This window comes from Dasypus novemcinctus, chromosome 15, assembly GCF_030445035.2.
Source record: "Dasypus novemcinctus isolate mDasNov1 chromosome 15, mDasNov1.1.hap2, whole genome shotgun sequence".
Classification (NCBI taxonomy): Eukaryota; Metazoa; Chordata; class Mammalia; order Cingulata; family Dasypodidae; genus Dasypus; species Dasypus novemcinctus.
The window spans coordinates 13,541,307-13,561,119 of record NC_080687.1 but is presented as its reverse complement, the minus strand read 5'-3'; the positions used below and the strand labels follow the sequence as shown (position 1 = coordinate 13,561,119).

Here is a 19,813-nt window from a genome sequence, read left to right as displayed (position 1 = left end):
GGTGGATCTCTATGGGGCTTTGGCCACCACTCCTTTGTTCTTCTTGAGCTTATCCTTCTCTCTTGACATTGAGTCAGCACCTGGGCACAGATCATGTCCCTCTCAATCTCTGTCCTTAGCCATCCACTTCTTTTCAACTCCTCCTCAGCACCATTTTTGATTCCAAGGTGAACGGCAAGCATTTCAGGAAGAAACCCACTGGTTAGAGAAGTTAGTGCTCTTCTTTCTTCATTCCTTTGTTTCTCATTTTCTACACTCCTAAGCCAATGAGCTGATACAACCTAGCAGAAAGGAAGCCCTGGCCTCGGGAGCTTGTCATGAGCATTGAGGAAAACAATGGTGTCTTTTAGGGTTATTTTAATAATCTGGATATTCACAGTTCATTAAAAATGTAATAAGGCTATTGATTGAGGACTTTATTTTCAATTTGTTTAGTAGAAGCTTACTTGACTATGCTTTAACATTTTGACACTTTCCTGGGCCCTTGAAACCTCCTGCAGTATTCTCCATCTTGTCTATTATGTTACTTAAACCCTTTGAAATTTAGCATCTTACTCCATCATAAATAATGAGAGGCACAGTCTCCGATGGTTTCCTTTGGGAAGACATGGGGCTGCATTAAATGTACATAGTGGGTGTTTTAAACAGTTTAAATACAAGCCTATAATGAATACTTGGTAATTTTGCCAGAAACTAATTATGGGGAGGGAAGAAGCATTTTAGGCTTTTAGGCTATAGATGCTCCACACTTTAATCTAAATTGTCTTGTGACTATTGACTAAAATTAAAGCATTTGAACCAAGAAACTGCTTACTTCACTCCCAAGAGAGTACTTCCATCTGCTTCATAATTTCATTTTGTTGTGGGTCATCATTTCTGATTTTCTGGGTCCTTTAGGACTATGTTTTCAGTTTTCTATGGGCTGATAGCCAAGATGGAATTTGACTCTTACTCAAAGAATCATCCTATGGAAAATGTCAAGGAACAATTCATGTGGTCCCTTGATAACGTTGCTAATCAATGACTTCCTATTTGCAGAGTAAGTTTCCAAAGACTTGGCAAGGAAGAAGACTTGGCTTTCATTTTGGTCATTATACCTAGAATTTTGGAGCTTGAATCTTCAAGAAGAAATCATTTGTATATGTATATTGTTTAGAAATTTTATAGCTGGGATTTGTCATGCATAACAACTTTAGACATATGTTTTCCTGCCATTTTTTAAGTCTGTCAAATAAATTGAAGATATTTAGTATTTTATGCAAATTAAGAAACTGTAACATTTAAGATCCATATATAGGAAAGTGAATGTGGCTCAAGCAATTGGGCTCCCATCTACCGTACAGGAGGTCCAGGGTTTGATGCCCAGGGCCTCCTGGTGAATGCAAGCTGGCCCGTGTGGCAAACTGGCCCCCGCAGAGTGCTGGCCTGCACAGAGTGCTGCCCCATGCAGGAGTGCTACCCCTGTGCAGGAGTGCTGCCCATGCAGGAGTGCTGCCCCTGCGCAGGAGTGTTGCCCCGTGCAGGAGTGCTGGCCCATGTGGAGAGCTGGTGCAGCAAGATGATGCAACAAAAAGAGACACAGAGGAGAGACAATAAGAGATACAGCAGATCAGGGAGCTGAGGTGGTGTAAGAGAATGATCACCTCTCTCCCACTCCGGAAGGTTGCAGCATCGGTTCCTGGAGCTGCCTGATGAGAATACAAGCAGACAGAAGAACACACAGAAAATGGACACAGAGAGCAGACAATGGGGTTTGGGGAGGCAGGAGAAAGAAATCTTTTAAAAGAAAAGATCATGTATAAACATATACATATATATTCATTTATTAATACATATACATTCCAATGAAAGTGAATTCTTCTTGGAAATTATAAAAAGTTTTTCTTCTTGGAAGTTACAGAAAAAAGTTTTACTTTCAAATATGAAGTACTTGACTAAAATATATTACAGACATCTTAGCCAAAGATGCTAGATTAACTTTGTCTCCTTTCTCAAACTTATTCTAGAACCCCAAGTTAAGTAGAGAACCGAAGGTAGATTAATTTTGTCTAAGGAATTCATTTTAAAAAAATCTTTATGAATATTTTTGGACAGCCACTCAAAGTTTAAACTCAATTTGAGGCTGTGTATACTTCTTTGTCAGTCTCAGAAAATATGTCACTATTAAACTTACTTGTTTTAAAATCAAAGACCCCCTTTCTTGTTGTTTCATTGTGGGACAAGGGCTAGCAATAGGACTGGTTAGTACTCAAATACAGGAGAAGGCAAATCTTGATTTGGAGCCCAGTTCAGAAATTAAAGAGCTTTGGGGTAACATTTCTTACCATTTTTGCACTGTAGTTCTTGTGGGAATTTGTAAGCACTCTAGCTTTTTTTGTTTCACAGAGATATAATTTAAAGTGGTTTATCTTTTAGTGTAGGCAAATAATAAGTTGCCACGTGAACAGTTGTGATTTGCTTTCATAAAATTGCCATTAAATCACAATAGATCAGAAGAGAAACTAAAAATGTTTTTGTTGAATTCATCATCTACTTATGATTAATAAAATAAACACTCCAAGAAAAATAGCAAACACAGAGTTGCTTGCTTAATGAAATTATAAACCTACCTCAAATATATCGCCTGATGCCTAGTTTGAAATGAAACATTAAAGACCCTGGCATTAAAATAGCCACGAGACAAGGAAGCTTAAGACCCCTGTCTTTGAACATCCTTCTTGAAGTGCTAGTCTGAGCAGATCAGAACTAAACAAGTATATATACTGGAAAGGAAAAGGGAAAGTTTATCATTTGTGGATGATGTAATTGACTACTTAAAAAACCCAGAAGAGTTAACTGAAATTCAGAGAACTAGTAAGAATGCAGTTAATTGGATTTTAACTTACAGAAACCCATGTTTTTACTTATATCCCAACAATAAACAACTATACAATGTAATGCAAATAAGATTCCAATTATAATTGAGAGAGATAAAATACCTAATTTATGTCTCACATACAGTAGGCACTCAAATATTTTATGAATGAATAAAAAAAAATAGGAAATTTGCCATCACCTTAATTTAGGTGGCTTTAATAAAAAGGAAGAAATGCTGTATTCTTAGATGGGAAGACAGTGTTAAGATTTCATTTCTCCACTAATTATAAATGTGATCCAATCCCAATTCAAACTTTGAGAATTTGGGGGGGGGGGGATGGCGGAGGGTGGGAGCAGTGGATTAAATGCCTATCTGGGAAGGACAATTCTCTTTCACAAAATTATCATGGAGGAGAAGTGCACGTTTCTTACAGGTTTTATGGGATTGTGGAGTTAAAGAATGGACACATCATGGAACAGATGCCAGGAAATTGGAATGGAAAGACCAGGGACATATGTGTTTTGGTGAATCAGTTCTTGCTACCTTGGTTCAAGATATATTTGAGTATCTCTTACTTGGTGGGCCTGGGGATACATGAGTGAGGAAGGTGGACAACCTGCTTGCCCTCCTGGGTCTTACAGATAGGTGTCATAGTCAAGGGGGACACGCCTCTTCTTTGCGTGTGTTAGCACGTCGAGAACAATGTTCCAAGGCAGGGTGGTAACAGGTTTCTCAGATGAGAGTAAAACTGAGGCTGGAGTTTCAGGGAGAAGATGAGCTGAAGGCAGGTAGAGGGTAGGGATGGAACTGTATGGAAGGATGGGCCTCATTTGAGGAACTGAAAGACTACCAGAATGGTTGGTAGAGAATGCAGGAGGGAGTGTGGCAGGAGATGGGGCTGGACGGTGAGCAGGTGCTAGCCACGGGGGACCTGGTTATTCACAGGAATCTTTGCCTCTGTTCTAATGGCAATAGGAAGCCATGGAAGGGGATCACTTAGTTTTATATTTTGAGAAGGCGACTGTGTGATCTATTTTATGTGTCAAGCTGGCTAGCCCATGTTATCCAATTGTTTGGTCCAGCACTAGTCTAGATGTTGCTGTAATGGTATTTTGTAGATCTATGGTCTGTTAGGGATTATCCTTTATAATGTGGGTTGGCCCCATCCCATCACCTGGAGGCTTTAAGAGCAAGAAACTGAGGTTTCCTGGGCAAGAAGAAATTCTGCCTCTAGACAACATCACCTCCTCTGAGTTTCGAGCCCACTGTCCGCCCCTATGGATTTCAGACTCAATACGGCTCTTACCACAATTTCCAGTCTGCTGGCCTGCTCTAGACATGCTAGCCCCACAGTCGTGTGAGCTGATTCCTTAACATGACTCTTTTTATATGTACATACCTATATCCACTTGGTTCTGTTTCTCTGGAGAGCCCTGAGACACAACAACTAAATTTGCCATGTAGAAAAATGAGCTGAAAGGGGCAGCAAGAACAAATGTGAGAAGACCAGTTGGAAGGAGCCTTTTCCAGTGATTCAGGGGAATAGAGCCAGCACCCTACCTGCCGCAGGTAGACGTTCATTCATTGATGAATGCCATCACATTGTGTTGGCGTTAGGAGATAGCAGTGGGGTTGGGAAGACCCGGATGTGTTTAGAAGACTTACAGGAGGTGGAATCTACAGGACTTGCTGATTGAGATAGTGGGGCCTCGGGAGCACGGAAGATTCAAGGAGGATGGCCTGGGTCCTGGCTTCAGCAATGATGAGGGTGGCAATGATACCGATCCACGCAGGGACGCTCTGCCAGGTGCGCGCGGAAGAGCCAATTACGTGACATTAGGGTTTCAAAGAGAGAAAAGTGTATTGCCAAACACAAAAGAGATCAGAAAGCCTATTGGCCATAAATCTATCTCCCCGAACTGGGGAAATGTTCAGTGTCGTGGCATTCAAACAAAGGCTGGCAGGCTCAGGATGAAGACCCGGTTAGAGAGCGTTTAATTACTGAGCATGCGCAAAATGATTATATGCTTGGTTTACTTGTTTAACGTTTAGGCTACTGCGCATGTCAGGAGGGTCAACTCTGGTTAGCGCTGCTGTGGTTTAACGAGATAACAGGAATTGGGGGTGATCAGGTCTGCACTAACTCATTTTGATCAACAAGGGGCTAGGTACAAGGGCACTTCACTTCAGGGTTGCGAAGTAAGGTAATGAGATGAAAGTGGGGGCAGTAATGAATTGTCTTGTTACCGTCCAGTTCCAGGGTAAATTTAAGACAGCATCAGCATTAAATAAAGAAGGCCATGTGGGCCACAGTTCCATGGTTTACAGCAGTAACAGATACCTGCTTTTGGCTACTTCAAAAAGGCTCATACATATAGGCTCTAATTCAGTAAGCTATCAGAGTTATTGGTATTTTCTTTTGACTATATAGTATACAGAAGGTTAGGAATTGCCTAAAATACGATTTATTGGACTAACATACATTTGTTAATTTTTCTGTTACAGTGATGCTTTTTTCTGCAATAGAAAGTACAACGAGAAAGAACAGGCTGTAGGAGAGGCAGGGGCAACTGAAGTTTAGTTTCTAACCTGTTCCATTTGTGGAGTAGGTGAGACGATTCTCCTGACTCTAGAGAAGAGAAGGTCTCTAGTTAGTAATTGGATATGATTTGGAATTTAGAAAAGGGCTGGAGATACAGATTTGGGAGATGCTCACTGTAGATGATTCTAGAAGCTATGGAAGTGACGGGGAGAGCTTCGAGAGGAGTCAAAGGGGCTGGAGTCCAAGAAGGTGCTCTAAGGGACGGTGGCCAGTAGCAGAAGGGAGCTGGGGAGAGAGAAGGGAAATATTTGAAGTCTGTGAGCAATGGATACTCTCTTCAAAGCTGGGACACCTGGCTAATTATTTGGGTGGAGGATAGCTAGATCTCCTTTTATAACTCACATTAGAGGTTGGCAGCATTTTTCTGCAAAGGTAAGTTTTTTAGGCTTTATGATCCCAAAGGTCTGTATTGCAACTACTCACCTCTGCTGTTGTTGCAAGGAAGTAGCCATAGACAATACATAAGTGAATGAATGTGGCTGTGTTTCAATAAAACTTTATTTATTGGCATTGAAATTTGAATGTCCTGTAATTTTTCAAACCAACATGAAATGTTGTTTTCCTTTTGATTTTTTCCCCAACCATTTAAAAATGTAGCAACCAATCTTAGCTCACAGGCTGTATATGAGTAGGTAGCAGGTTGGAATTGACCCACAAGCCATAGTCTGTCAACTCTTGCCTTATATGAAAACATTTTTAGAATTATTTTTCCACTTGCAAATCTTTAAAACGATTAACAGAAAATAAAAGAAACACATTATATAACCTTGGGCTCCAAATTGTGAAATCAAAGCCAACCCTAAATAGGAAAGTAAGTGTGTATTTCATTACACTAAAATTGAACTTCTTTTTAATATTATAAAAGACAACATGTAGGTATGAACTCATAAATTAGGAAAAAGCATTCCTAATCCAGACATGTTTAGTACCTAAAATAGATTTACAAATAAATGAGATGGACAATTTATACATTTCTAATTACCAATGTCTAATAAACATGTTTGTCTCATAATCAAAGAAATACCAATTAAAATAGGATTTTTGAAGTGAATTACTGAGGCTTTGGGGGAAATGGTGTATTGTAGCTGGGAATTAATAAAAATATAATACAGAAAGAAGCTGGGCAATATACATCAGTACTTAAAAGAACTTATGTTTTATCAACTATCTTCTAGAAAAGTAGAAACAGATATCATGTCGTGTGTATGTATGTGCAAATGCTAAACATAGTGGTACTAATTGTTACGAAAAATTTGAAGCCACCAAGGTGTTCAATTTATAGGGGGCTGTGCTTAATTAAGGAATAGCACGTATTCATTAAAAATGAGGTAGGGACATATTTATGATAGAAATATATGCACAATACATTAACCAGAAAAAATGTAGAGTTCAATAAACATTTAGGGATATATGCATACAAGATTATCTGGAAACTTACATACCCACACACCAACAGTGATGGTCTCTGGGGGATGATTATAGATAATCGTTATTCTCTTCCTAGTGCAATTCTGTGTTTTTACATTTCTTTGCCTTTAGCGTGTCTTACTTCAATTAGTAAGAAATGTTTTGAAGATATTTGGTTATCTAATTTAATACTTTTTATAGCATCCTCTTAATATGATCCTAGGTAATTGTCTTTCTTGATGGACCAAAGTAACATTTTACTCGACATGGCGAATTAGATATTGCCATCGCTCTGCTGAGTCCCGAGAGCTTGGTCTCCTCCTCTGTGCCCTTCCCTTTTGGGAGGTGAGGGTGTGCAGAGTCTCAGGCTCCTGGCAGGAGCCCTCAAGAAGGACCTCCCTTACGGAATGTAATGGGTCTGTGGGTGGAGGTGCCCCCGCTACATGTTGGTGGTGCTATCTGATGCTTCCCATCTCTTGCAATCATTTCCTGCCCCTGGTCTTTGTGGGCCATGTGAAAAATGCAGAAATTGTGAAGAAGAAAATAAGGCCCCCTTGCTTGTGTTCCTGTTGGCATTATCCTAAGTGTTTGTCAGGCTGTTTTAGATAGTTTGTGCCAGTAGGGGAACTGTGACTGAGTGAAATTAGTTGGCGGCTCCACTTGGGTAGGCAAGTGGGTATTGCTTCTCCCCCTTTTTGCTGCTTGTCTCTGTAGTTCTGGGCTTGTAAGCCATCCCCTTGAACCTGCTTTTTTGCCCCAAAGTATCTCATTAATTGTTTCTTACAGTAAAATTGCTCATGTTGTATTTTTCAATTTCTTGGCTATTTAGAATGTTCTATCTTGATGTCACTAGGATAGGGAATGGTTTGTGTTAAAATAAAAAGGCATATGTTTATATGATTCCAGAATAAAAGAAAAAAAGTGACTAAAGAGACAATGATAATTAAATGCCATATGTGGTCCTGGACTAGATCTAATAACAGAGGAGAAAGGCCCAAAAGGATATTCTTGGGGCATATGAAAAAATAAGAACATAGACTGTCAGCTTTATATTAATGTTAAATTTCCTGAACTTGATAACTGTGCTTAAGGTGGTTTTGTAAGTTATCCTTTCCTTGGGAAATGTACGTGGATAATTTCTCATAATTTTTCAAGGAGCATAATAAATGCAACCTACTCTTAAATATTCAAAAATGGATAAATAAATTGGATAGATGGATGGATGGATAGATAGAATGATGTGGCAGAATGTTAAAAGTTGGTGGATATGGGTGGTAGGGGGTATGTTGGCATTCTCTGTATGGGTTTTATATTATTTTTGCAAATGTCCTGTAAGTTTGAAATTATTTAAAATAAAAACTTAAAAAATAAAGTAAAAGGGCATATAACTTAGTCTTAGAGGGCAGCAATGATGAGCAAGGCCTTGTGGATTCTCTGATGTGTAAGCTGTGAACCTATCAGGTCCTGCAGCAAACTATGAAAGCAGGAACAAGTACCATGACTGTGTGTCTGGGAACAGTGGGGCACACTTGAAACCTCTGCACAAGAATATGGGGGCCCTGTCTTGCCCCAGCTACCGTCAGGACCTCCAGCTTAAGTTCAGATGCCATTCCCATTGGGGTTCAGCGTGGAGCAGAAACGTGTTGAAATGGAAATCATGTGGGTGTGCATCTTAATTTATACTCTTAAGGATAACTGCTACCCTTTGCTGAGTGCTTACCAAGAGACTAGGCACTTGTCTAGTCTACGAGGCAGGGGGTGCCTTTATTTTACAGATGCGGAAACCAAAGCGGAGCAAACTTACTGAGCGTGTGCAAGGTTTTATAGCTGGCCTCTGGTTGTGGGTGAAACACCAAAGCAGTGTTGGTTCATGATTGCCGGACCTTTAGAACTTTGAAACTAAAACTCCTGGCTTTGGCTGGTTGCTTTGTAAGTTTGTCAATGACCTCTAATGTACCTATAATGCAGAATTGTACTTCATCATATTCCTCCCTCTTTCTCACACACACGCATTTTCACACACACACTCCTACCCCCTTGGCTCAGTATGGCTATTTGGAATGTGCTGGAAGCACGTTTTAAAAGGTAACATATATACATATGTATGTTTTTATTGGGAAAATCAATTCATTTTCTATGTTGGCGCCTTTTGGCTGTGCTTTCCAATAGGGAGGCGGCAGCAAAGCATTCTGAGCAGCTGGAGCCAATTCTGACCATTTTTGAAAGATGTAAAAAACCATTGTCAACAAATCTTTATCAACTCTGGTAACTTTTCCAAGATTTGTAGTTAGGAGTTTTCAAATACCCTCCCCGCTTCAGGTTATTCAGTAAATAACCTGAAGTATTAGAATCTCACTAAAGCCCAACGTATTTAAAACGTAATTTTGAGTCCTGCTTTGAAACCCCATGTATTATTTTTGTATTTCTTTTGTTTTGCCTTTCACCACTGAGGATGCCTTGCTTGTTGCCTAGCTTTTGACTAACGCATGCGATTACTAAACATCATGTGAATGTCGTACTTCTTTAATTTGTATGCTGATTTTGCTTTTTGAATTTTGAAGAATACATTTTACATTTAGTTTTTTTCAGAGGGACATTTTTTTAAAGATCTTTTTGTAAGTCTGCAGCATTTATACTTCTGAAGTTAGTAAAGCTGCACGGTGTCCTGAGCCACGTGGAGACCCCGATCGTTCCCAGCTCGCAGACTGCCCTCTGTATATACATTTCAAACGCCCGGTCAGAGGTCAGCGCAGTGTGTGCCCGGGCGCTGCACAGGTCCATTAACAGAGCCCTGTTTTGTAGCCCACAGCCGCCTGCATCCAGGAGTTCCTCACCCTCCTGGCCGTGTGCCACACCGTTGTTCCCGAGAAGGACGGGCAGGACATCATCTACCAGGCCTCCTCCCCAGGTGAGGGCTCCCCGTGTCCTGGCGACGTGGGCGGTGGCGGCGGTTCGTGGGAGGTGGGGTGCGCGGCCGCCCAGAAGCCGAGGCGAGCCTCCGCTGTGCGCCCCTGGCCTGGGGCCTATGTATGAGTCTTAGCACCTCGCGGAGCAGCTGCCCTGGGGTGCGGGCGTGCTTACGCACTCCTGGTGTTCTAGGGTCCCACAGGCCAGAATGGAAACATCGCCGGGCTGTGTGTGCGCTCAGGATGCAAACTGGGTGACTTACAGCAGAACAGGATGGTTTCACAGCCCCCGAGCCCTGAAGTCCAAAGTCAGGGCACCCGCAGGGTCGTGCGCCCCCTGTCGCCGGTTCCCTGCCCCTCTGCTGCTTCCCATGGCGTGCGGGCAGGCCACGGGCAGCCATGGCAGTCCACGGTGTAGGCCACAGGGGGGTGGGGGGGCCATGGGCAGGCCACAGCAGTCCACGGTGGTCCACGGCAGTCCACGGTGTTTCGTGGGTAGGCCACCGGGGGGCAATGGGCAGGCTATGGCAGGCCATGGGTGGGCCATGGTGTAGGCCACGGGGGTGGGGGGAGTGCCATGGGCAGGCTATGGTGGGCCGTGGGTGGGCCATGAGCAGTCCACGTTGGTCCATGGTGTAGGCCACGGTGGGCTGCGGGCAGCCCATGGCAGGTCACAGCATGCTCCCCCTCTGCCTGTGTCTACATTGCCTCTTTGGGGGATTCCAGTCACACTGGATGAAGGACCCGCCCTGCTCCAGCCTGACCTCATCAGAACTGGGCCCATTGCCTCTGATGGGTACCAAGGAGCAGGACTTCAGCGGACCCATTTGGGGGACACAACCCAGTCCATAACACTCAGAAGATATTTAGCACAAAATTAAAGGGGTTCTTGAGTGGTTTAATTAGAGAGAACTTCGTGCCAGCTGGGAAGAGTAGGTTTTTGTCCTGGCTGAGTTAACCTGAGGGCCACGTTGGTCCCACCAAACAGAGGTGCCCGTTTGAGGGCTCCCAGTGGGGCGCCAGCACCCTGCCCCGAGTTCTTTCCAGCTCTTCAGACACAGCAGGGCCTCTTCAGTTGGTGTGGGGTGTGATCATCCGAAAAATAACACTGAACAGAGTTCTCTCATTTTGAGTGAGGGGCCAGTGTGTCACCAGACTCTCTGTTGACAGATGAAGCCGCCTTGGTGAAAGGAGCTAAAAAGCTGGGCTTTGTCTTCACGGCCAGAACTCCCTACTCCGTCATCATAGAGGCTGTAAGTCAGACACCTGCTCCCGTCTTGGCTTTTTAGGTTCACCTCGTTTTGGAACTCATGTTTTTGAAATAGCATGTAAAGAGACAATAATTAAATTTCAGTTGTTGTCTCAATAAGAAACAAGACCTGTTGAAAAGGGAGGGCAGTATGTGATCGTATTAGCTCATCCATGCTGGCTTTGTTCATCCTTAAAACCCTTGACCTCTTTAATTCCTTTAAAGTTCACTTCCATCTGGCATAATAACTTGATTCTGTTTCTGATATGGTAGTTGTTAGTTTTTTTTCCCCTTTTACTGATACACGAAACCTATAAAATGTACTTTTTACAAAGTGCTCTGTTCTTGGCATTTTATATATTTTTTCTTTTGAAGTACAGAGACCAAACTGTAGTCATCTTTATTTTATTTTTATCAGTCAGTAGAGGGAAATGTGCTGTCGTTCAAAGTGAACAAACACTGTGTGAATGTGAGATCCTTCACTGAAGCTTTTCAAACATGAGGTTCTCAGCTTTGAAGGTGCCAGCAGTTGGAGGACACGTCTAACCGTCACTGCAGGATCCTTGGTTGTGTGGTGTCCGTGGCAGCTCAGGCCAGCAACGAGCATCTGGGGCAGAGTGGGACCCGCCAGGGGAGGCCGGCAGCTCTGCTTTCCTAGCCAGGCCAGGAGAGTACTGGAACCAGAGAGCCCACTGACCTGTCATCACAGTGCCAGATGCTGACGCCCAGCATTATTTCATGAAAGGGTGTCAGTTGTGTTTCTGGAAGTAAGGGACACTACCTGATAGGTTAGGGCTCATAACTCATAAGAATTTTAAAAATCCCTTTCAATCTTTAATGCCAGGATGTCACCAAATCACAAATTCCCAAATTACTGGCCAGCTGTTTCAATGGAATGTCCTTACTGGGAATCAGGGCAGCAGGATGGATTTCCTGGCCAGGTCCATTGGCCCCACGCAAAGGGAGCTGAACATGATAGTGGGTGCGAAGAGGAGGCCACTTCTCGGGCAGGAGCGAGTGCATTTTGGACTGGGACCCCACGAAGTTGGGGACTGGCAGACTCAGAAGGGGATGCATGAGGCTGGGGAGGGCTGGAGCCAGCTGGATTGTCACTGTCGTTTCAGGGCGGGAACTTATGGGTGGGAAGATAATATTTAGTGCCCCCCTGTGTTATTCATGGTCTTGGTAATTTGCATCTGCTCTCAAGCCTAGAAGCTGGGTGCTATAGCCGAACAGAAGTTATACCCTTAGTGGTGGAGACTGGATTTGAACTCACGTCTGTTGTATTCCAAAACCCATGTCCTTTCCCCTGGGATGTGTTAGGAGATACAGAAAGCAGTTTAGATTAAAAAGAGTTTGGAAATGTCATACACATTATCTGGAATTTTTATATGGAGAAAAGTGGATAACGTTGAGGTCTAACTTGAAAGAACCTAAGAAAAAGGACATTCAATTAATTGCCCTACAATTGGATGCAGGATCATCATCCTTTATTTTCAGATCCAAAATCCAAAGAAGCTTTGAATGCCAAACATTTCCCCCTGGGCTTGGGACACTGTCCTTCCGTAGTCAAGTTCAACTACAACGGATGGGAGACAACTTAAGGTCTTTATGAATAGTCATGTATTTTGCTGAAGAAATTTGCTATGTTGTATGACAGGCCTCGGTGGGGACTTTATGGTCTGTGGTCTGTACATATACCTTTAAAATTCTGAATTCAAGAACATAAGTGACCCCAAGGTTTCAGATGAAAAATTGGGTCTGAAAAGCAGATCCCTTTGTCTTCATCTCTTGGAGCAGCCGTACCAGCCTGGGCGAGCACCAGTACTAACTGAGAACAATGAGAAGCTTCTCCCAGAAGAGGGCGCTGTGACCACACCAGACTTAGGAGAAAAGCGAGCAGGCTGTTAGCAGAGGGGTGGAAGGCGCAAACTGTGTGTGTGTATTTATGTCTAGGGAGAGAATTGTTTTTAGAATTTACTACTTTGCACTTCAGGTAAAAATATGTTTTTTTCCCCCTGCCTTCAGATGGGACAGGAGCAGACATTTGGAATCCTTAATGTCCTGGAATTTTCTAGGTATGTTTCTCTTGTCCTTCACTTGAATATATATAGAGTTACCTACTTATCAGAGTGCTGAAATGATTGTGTAGGACGATAAAATACAGCACTTAAGCATTAAGTCGAGAAAATACATCTCCCCAAACCCTCTGCTCCCTGGAACTTGTGACTTTGATTAAAGATAGTGGGGCAGGTCATTTTCTGGATCGTTTTCAATAGAAACATTAGACTCCTATGTTCTCCTTTTCCTTAGACTTCAGTGCCCGGTGCGCTTGCGCTAGCAGCAGCAGACACGCCTGCAGAGTTGGAGTATCCTGATGAGGGCATTGTTTTCCTTGGCTTTTCCCAGGTCTCCTGAATTCAGGCCTCTTGCCACGTCTGAGTGCTCCTTAGGCGAGATCTGAGATGCCGGTGCTTGAGGCCAGTTAGATCAGTCTGTCCCCCCGAAAGCTTGGTGATTCGGGTGTTTCTCTTGTATTATCTTGAAGGATTCCTCCCTTGTGCGGTTTCCTTTCTTTTTCTTATTTTTCCCTCTTCTTACCCTCATATATATATTTTTAACTTTTTATTATGGGTGAAATACATAGAACTCAGAATTTCCCCCTTTAACCACTTTCAAGTGTAAAATTCGGTGGCAGTATTAGTTATAGCTACCATCACACCATCCACTACCAAATCTTTTGCATTACCCTGAACAGAAACTCTGTACCCATTGAGCAGGAACTCTGCATCTCTGCCCTCCCCGCCCAGGCCCTGGTAGCCTGTATCTACTTCCTATCTCTATGCATTAGCACATTCTAGTTATTGCAAGTATGTGGAGTCATACTATACCTGCCCTTTTGTGTCTGGTGTATTTCATTCAATATGATGTTTGCAAGGTTCATTCATGTTTTAAACATGTATCAGCCATAAAAAAGAACTGTATTCTTTTCCATAGCTGAATAATATTCCATTTCGTATATATACCGCATTTTGTTCATCTGTTGATGGACTCTTGGATTGTTTCCCCCTTTAGGCTATTGTGAATAATGCAGCTTTGAGCATTGGTTATGCATATTGATTTGATTCCCTGTTTTATTTTCTTTTGAATATATACCTAGGAGTGGAATTTCCAGGTTATTTGGTAATTCTATGTTCAGCTTTCTAAGGGTCCACCCAAACTACTGTTTTCCATAGTGGCTGCACCATTTTACGATGCTACTAGCGGTGTACCAGGTTCCTATTTCTCCCTATCCTTGCCAACACATGTTCTTTTCTTTTTCTTCTATTTTTGTTTTTTTTTAAAATGGGAGTAGCTATCCTAATGTGTGTGAAATGGTACCCAGTGGTATTTTATTAATTTAAGACCCAGGAATATTTCTTCGATTCTCTGGTATCCCTGTGACATTCATAGTTTTGTTGTAAGAAAGTACATCTTAATGTTTTGTTTCTTTTCCTCTTAACATTGATCTGTCAATACTAGAGCAAGTTTCTGTTGTTTTCTGAAAACATATTTTCCCATTAGTAAAACTAGGTGGCTTTTCAAATAACCTTTGTTAAATTGGTCACAAATTGCTCTGTTCTGACTTCTTCATAAGCTACTTGAAAAGAATAAAGTTTTATCCTCTCAAAGGAAATACTTTCCAGTCCTTGTCTCCAATTTGAGGACTGCAAACTTGAATCTCGGTGGCTCAGGTTCCTTTGGGGGTGCAGGTTCAGTGAGGGGCAGGCGGCTGGTTGATGACAGCGGGGTTCACCTGGGCGCTCCAGGGTGGGAGTCATCTTAGTCACCTCTCCAGGCACCTTCATGCCCACCTCTTCCTGATGTCCTGGCACCTGTGTGCAGCTCCGTGGCTGTGCTCATGGAACCAGTAGTTAATGGAGATGCTAGGAGGAAAAAAGGGAGAGGAACATAGGAGGTACTGAAACCATCGTGGGAGAAGAAGGAGTAAAGAGGTCAGTGATGATGGTAGTTCTGCTTCCCTTTCTTTTGGAATCAACTCATCTTTTTCCTGATGTCACTTAATCCTGACACCATACCTTTAAATCATCGGTGATAAGCCTGCTTTCCAGATTTCAGAAACTGAAACTCAGGTTAACCAACGTTGCTAAAAGGACTGGTCTGCTAAGTAGCTGAGAGAATTCAAATCCAGGTCAGAAAGAATGCTGTGGGTCAGAATGGGGGATTTATACGAAGCTGAGGGAGGTAAATGGCCCCAACTCTTAAGAACTGGATAGTCCAGGGGGATCACCATACTGTGTGGCCAAAGAGACAGGTGGCCCATTGAGTAGGGGTGTGTTTCTGGAGAATGAAATGCTGTCTGCAAGGGCCTGGAGCAGAATGTCCAGGGAAGGAAAAAGGTGAGTCTTCTGCTGTGAGAGAGGGTTGGTGGGAAGCAAGGCGAGGCTGGAGAAGTGGGTGGAGAGCAGGCTGAGGAGGAATTTGTAGGCAATGGCGAGCCTTTGAAGGCTTGTGAGGTGGACCGTGATGACAAATGTATGAGCAGGTTTTCTTGTTGAAGAAGAGAGTGAAGAGCTAGAGTGTATATGGGTGCTGAATTAGGAATTGTCTACAAATTTGTAATTTCTTTTGACTCCAGTTACAAAAAGAAACAAGGAGAGGTTTTTTAATTAAGTGGATCGACACTGAATCTCTCACTTTGCTACTTTCTGGGAAAGTTACTTAATATTTTTGAACGGTAAAATAAAAATAAATGGTATGGAAAGTGTTGTCAAAAGTAAATTAGAGGGAAGTGGATGTGGCTCAAGTGATTGGGCTCCTGTCTACCATATGGGAGGTTCAGGGTTCAAGTCCTCCTGGTGAAGGCAAGCTGGCCTGTGTGATGAGCTGGCCTGAGTGGAGATCTGGCCCGTGCAGGAGTGCTGGCCTGCACAGGAATGCTGGCCCATGCAAGAGTGCTGGCCCAGGAGGCAGGATGACCCCAGCAGAGAGCTGGCGCAGCAAAATGATACAACAAAAAAGAGACACAGAGAAGAGACAATAAGAGATGAAGTAGACCAGGGAGCTGAGGTGACGCAGAAATTGAGCACCTCTCTCTCAGTCTGGAAAGTCTCAGGATTGGTTCCCAGTGCTGCCTAAAGAGAAGACAAGCAGACACAGAAGAATGCACAGCAAATGGACGGAGAGAGCAGACAAATGGGGGGGGGGGGGATAAATAAATAAGTGAATCTTAAAATAATAGTAAATTAGAGGGAGCAGCTGTAGCTCAAGTGGTTGAACACCTGTTTCCCATGTACAAGACACTGGGTTCGATTCCTGCTACCTCCTAAGAAAAAAAAAGTAAAGTAGATATACATAGTAGATGCTGAAATTCTCCTTTCCCTCTCTGCTGCTGCACATAGCTGTGCTAATGGATTTCTATGGGAAAGAAAAAAATAGATTTATATTAATTAGATATAAATGAAAAGTATAGGAGATATATAATGGAATCCTACTTCGAACAAAAGTTTAGGGTTAAAAATGGAGGTTGGCCATATTTAGAGCTGCCAGACTACCTTTCGTTTTGATTGGTGTTTAAGCATTTTGGGACATCAATCCTATGACTACCTGGCCAATGGCACTTCTTTTTTTTTGCCCTTTACAGTGACAGAAAAAGGATGTCTGTAATTGTTCGAACTCCTTCTGGACAGCTTCGACTCTACTGTAAAGGGGCTGTAAGTATTGGATAGGCACCTCACAGAGTGGGAGGTTCTTGGTGGCTGCTCGTTCATCTGCCACTTTCAGTTAATTGCCGTCATTGTTATTTTCTGATCATTTGCCCCAAGTTGAAGGGCTGCTTCCAACTGGCTATAACACTGGTTCAGTAGGAAAGGCCCATTGACAGTAATGGTGGTTCACGCTAGTGTGGCAGAGGTGGTCAGCGAACCGTTGACTTTTAAGCAGTAGCTGGTTCCAGAAACAGCAACTCCAGGTGTCAACCTTGGAGGAGGAATTCACATTCTAGTTACCACCACCGTGTTGTGACTTTGAGACAGTAAAGTTACTGCATTCACATGTGACAGCCTGCTGTCGGGTCTACTCACATGTATTGGTTCTCTAGTAGCTGTTCTTTTCACTTGCTGAGGGTTTTTTGGTGCATCACGGAAAGATCTAGAGTGGGTGGGTATGAGGACAGCACCCAATTGTTAGCACTCGTAGGCTCAAGTGTCCTAGGTTGGGCTTTTTGTCCTGTCTGTACCTCCTAATAATCAAATCTAAATTGATTATCTCTAAGGAAAGGCATTATCACTGATGGGCCCACTTGCAAAATTATACCCTGTTATAATTTGGCCTAATTCTTTGTGGGAAAGTACTGTTAAGCTCATTTTATGAGACTTTGTCAAGAGGGGACCCTGTTCTAGGATCAATGATTTGTTTACAGTCTTGCCAGTCTTCACTGATTCTGCGAGGAGGGCTGGGCTTGGCTGAGTACACTCTGACTTGATTTAAAGAATGAGTAACTCATGACTACTAAATGCGTTCTGTCTAGACATATTAAAGAATTCTGTGTCTATAGTAACAATTTTAAAATTTCCCTTATGTTCTCACATGATACTCTTTCTTGGTTCTTATTTATTTATGTATTTTTGCCATCATGTTCTGAGGACCACAGCAAATACAAAGGGGGTCAATGAGAGTGGCAGGAGGGAAAGGCTGCAAATATAGGAATGGGGTGAATACGAAAATTCTGTCATGGTACTTTTTATTTTTTGTGGAATTTAATTCTCTCTAAACCAACCCTCCGAAAAAAGAAAAGACACCAAACTAGATTTATTTTTTTAAATGGTAGTATCCTGAAACTATATAATTCCTAACATTTGATTAATGATCTTTGGCATTCAGCGCCCCCAGCCCTGTGTATCAGTCATAGAATTTGTCACAGGGTGATGAGCAGTATCATGCCTGTGTGTTTTTCAGCTTGATTGGCTTCCTTGGCAAATGGTATGTGCCCTCCCTGATTGCTTCCCTCCAGTGGATGGATGGATGGATGGATGGATGGAATGAAGGGAGGGAGGGAGGAGAGAAGAAAGGAGGAGAGAAGAAAGGAGGGATAGAGGAATGAAGATAGGGAAGGAGTAGGGGAGAGGGTAGATTTTACTTGAGTAATTTCAAATATGGAATTTTATCCTTTCTACTTCTGCAAAAGGTGCTATAAACTTTACTATGAATTTTGAAAACTACATTGAGTGCGGGCAACATTGTGTCTTTGATTTTTCTCTTCACACCTATAGTCACCCCAACATGAATTTGAGTTCTAAGGTGCAAGATAGATTCCAGTTCTGTGCGACCCATCCATACCCAATTTGCCTTTCAAAGCTCGTGGCTGAAGCCAGCCAGGAATTAACTTTCTAGTTGCCCACCCAAGTATTGTCATGTACTTAGTAAACACCCTTCAAACAAAGCCACCTTTAGAACGCTGCCTGGAAAGTTTACCTAAGGATTTACAAGCCACAGCTGTTTCCCTTTTTCATAGGATAATGTAATTTTTGAGAGACTTTCGAAGGATTCAAAGTACATGGAGGAAACACTATGCCATCTGGAATACTTTGCCACGGAAGGTAAGTGAAATTTGGAAATGCTATTTTTAACCATGGTAGTTGCATATTCAAGGCTTATGGTTGGCACTTGGGTTAGGAGTCATGAGCTGAAGAGTCATGTCGTGTTTGTGTGGTACTTGGCTTACTTTGTGGGAGTCTGTATTCCAGTGCCAATCTCTTTCCCCTCCCCTCTGCACATTCTGAGCCTATGACAGTGATGAAATGTGTGGCAAAGTCCATAGTCAGTTACCTTGGTATGACTGCTAACTCTTAATTGGTAGTGATAGGAACTTTGTGCACAGATGGGAAAAGGCTGGTTAATTCACAATGTGTAGAATCACTTTATAGCTTTTTTTCTCTTTCTTGGAAGACTCCTTTTATTTCCCTGTCCCTCTCCTGTTATCTTTTGACACTGGCTTTTCTTGTCTTAAGGAAATAATAATTCATTGAACCCACAGAGGACAGGAAAGGAGTTCTCTGAAAGGCTTTAAACAGCAATGAGGTCAAGTTTTCCTGCTAGTGAATGTGGTGAAAGCTGGAGCCTCAGCTAATGCTGACTGCTGTGTTCTCGCCTTACTGTGGTTCCTGTAGCTGCACACACACACACACACACACACACACACAGACACACACACACACTCACACATAGGCGTGTCTGTTTGAAAACCTGGGTCTTTGCTGTCTTGAAACACACTTTCTGCGTCCTCTCCTGCTGATACCCACCTACTGCACAGGCTTGCCTTCCCCAGAGAATGCACTTACAGTGACTTCTCATGAGCTTCCCAATTTTTAGGTAACATATTAAAACAGAGGATAGTTATCTTTTAAGTATGCCCTTGTAGATGAGTGGAAGTTGAGTTGAAGTGATCTAAAACAGTAGGTGATTTCTTTAACGTTTGGGACCTGGCGATGTGAACTGGAGCCCTGGCTTTCCCATGAGAGGTAAAATATTCCATGTGCCCACTTCACCAGGGGGTGACCAGGGTGCCCTTGGCTCTTTGGCAGGTTTGCGGACGCTCTGTGTGGCTTATGCTGACCTCTCTGAGAGTGAGTATGAGGCGTGGTTGAAAGTCTACCAGGAAGCCTGCACCATCTTGAAAGACAGAACTCAACGCCTGGAAGAGTGTTACGAGATTATTGAAAAGGTACAGTCATTCCCATGAGGTCCTCGTTACCCTCCAGTGAAGGACGTGACCACCTGATGAACAAAGTATC

At 42.8% G+C, this 19,813-nt stretch overlaps 1 protein-coding gene across 3 annotated transcripts in view; it reads left to right on the top strand.

Moving 5' to 3' along the window:
• LOC101445555 (phospholipid-transporting ATPase IB) overlaps positions 1–19,813 on the top strand; it is a 675,309-nt gene that overhangs the window by 187,971 nt on the left and 467,525 nt on the right. For all 3 annotated transcript variants that reach the window (XM_058277045.2, XM_071208176.1, XM_058277047.2), the window contains exons 17-22: positions 9,669–9,774; positions 10,943–11,025; positions 13,050–13,099; positions 16,666–16,735; positions 18,535–18,619; positions 19,604–19,743. In XM_058277045.2, coding sequence (XP_058133028.1) covers positions 9,669–9,774; positions 10,943–11,025; positions 13,050–13,099; positions 16,666–16,735; positions 18,535–18,619; positions 19,604–19,743 — 534 coding nt within the window. The remainder of the gene's footprint in view (positions 1–9,668; positions 9,775–10,942; positions 11,026–13,049; positions 13,100–16,665; positions 16,736–18,534; positions 18,620–19,603; positions 19,744–19,813) is intronic.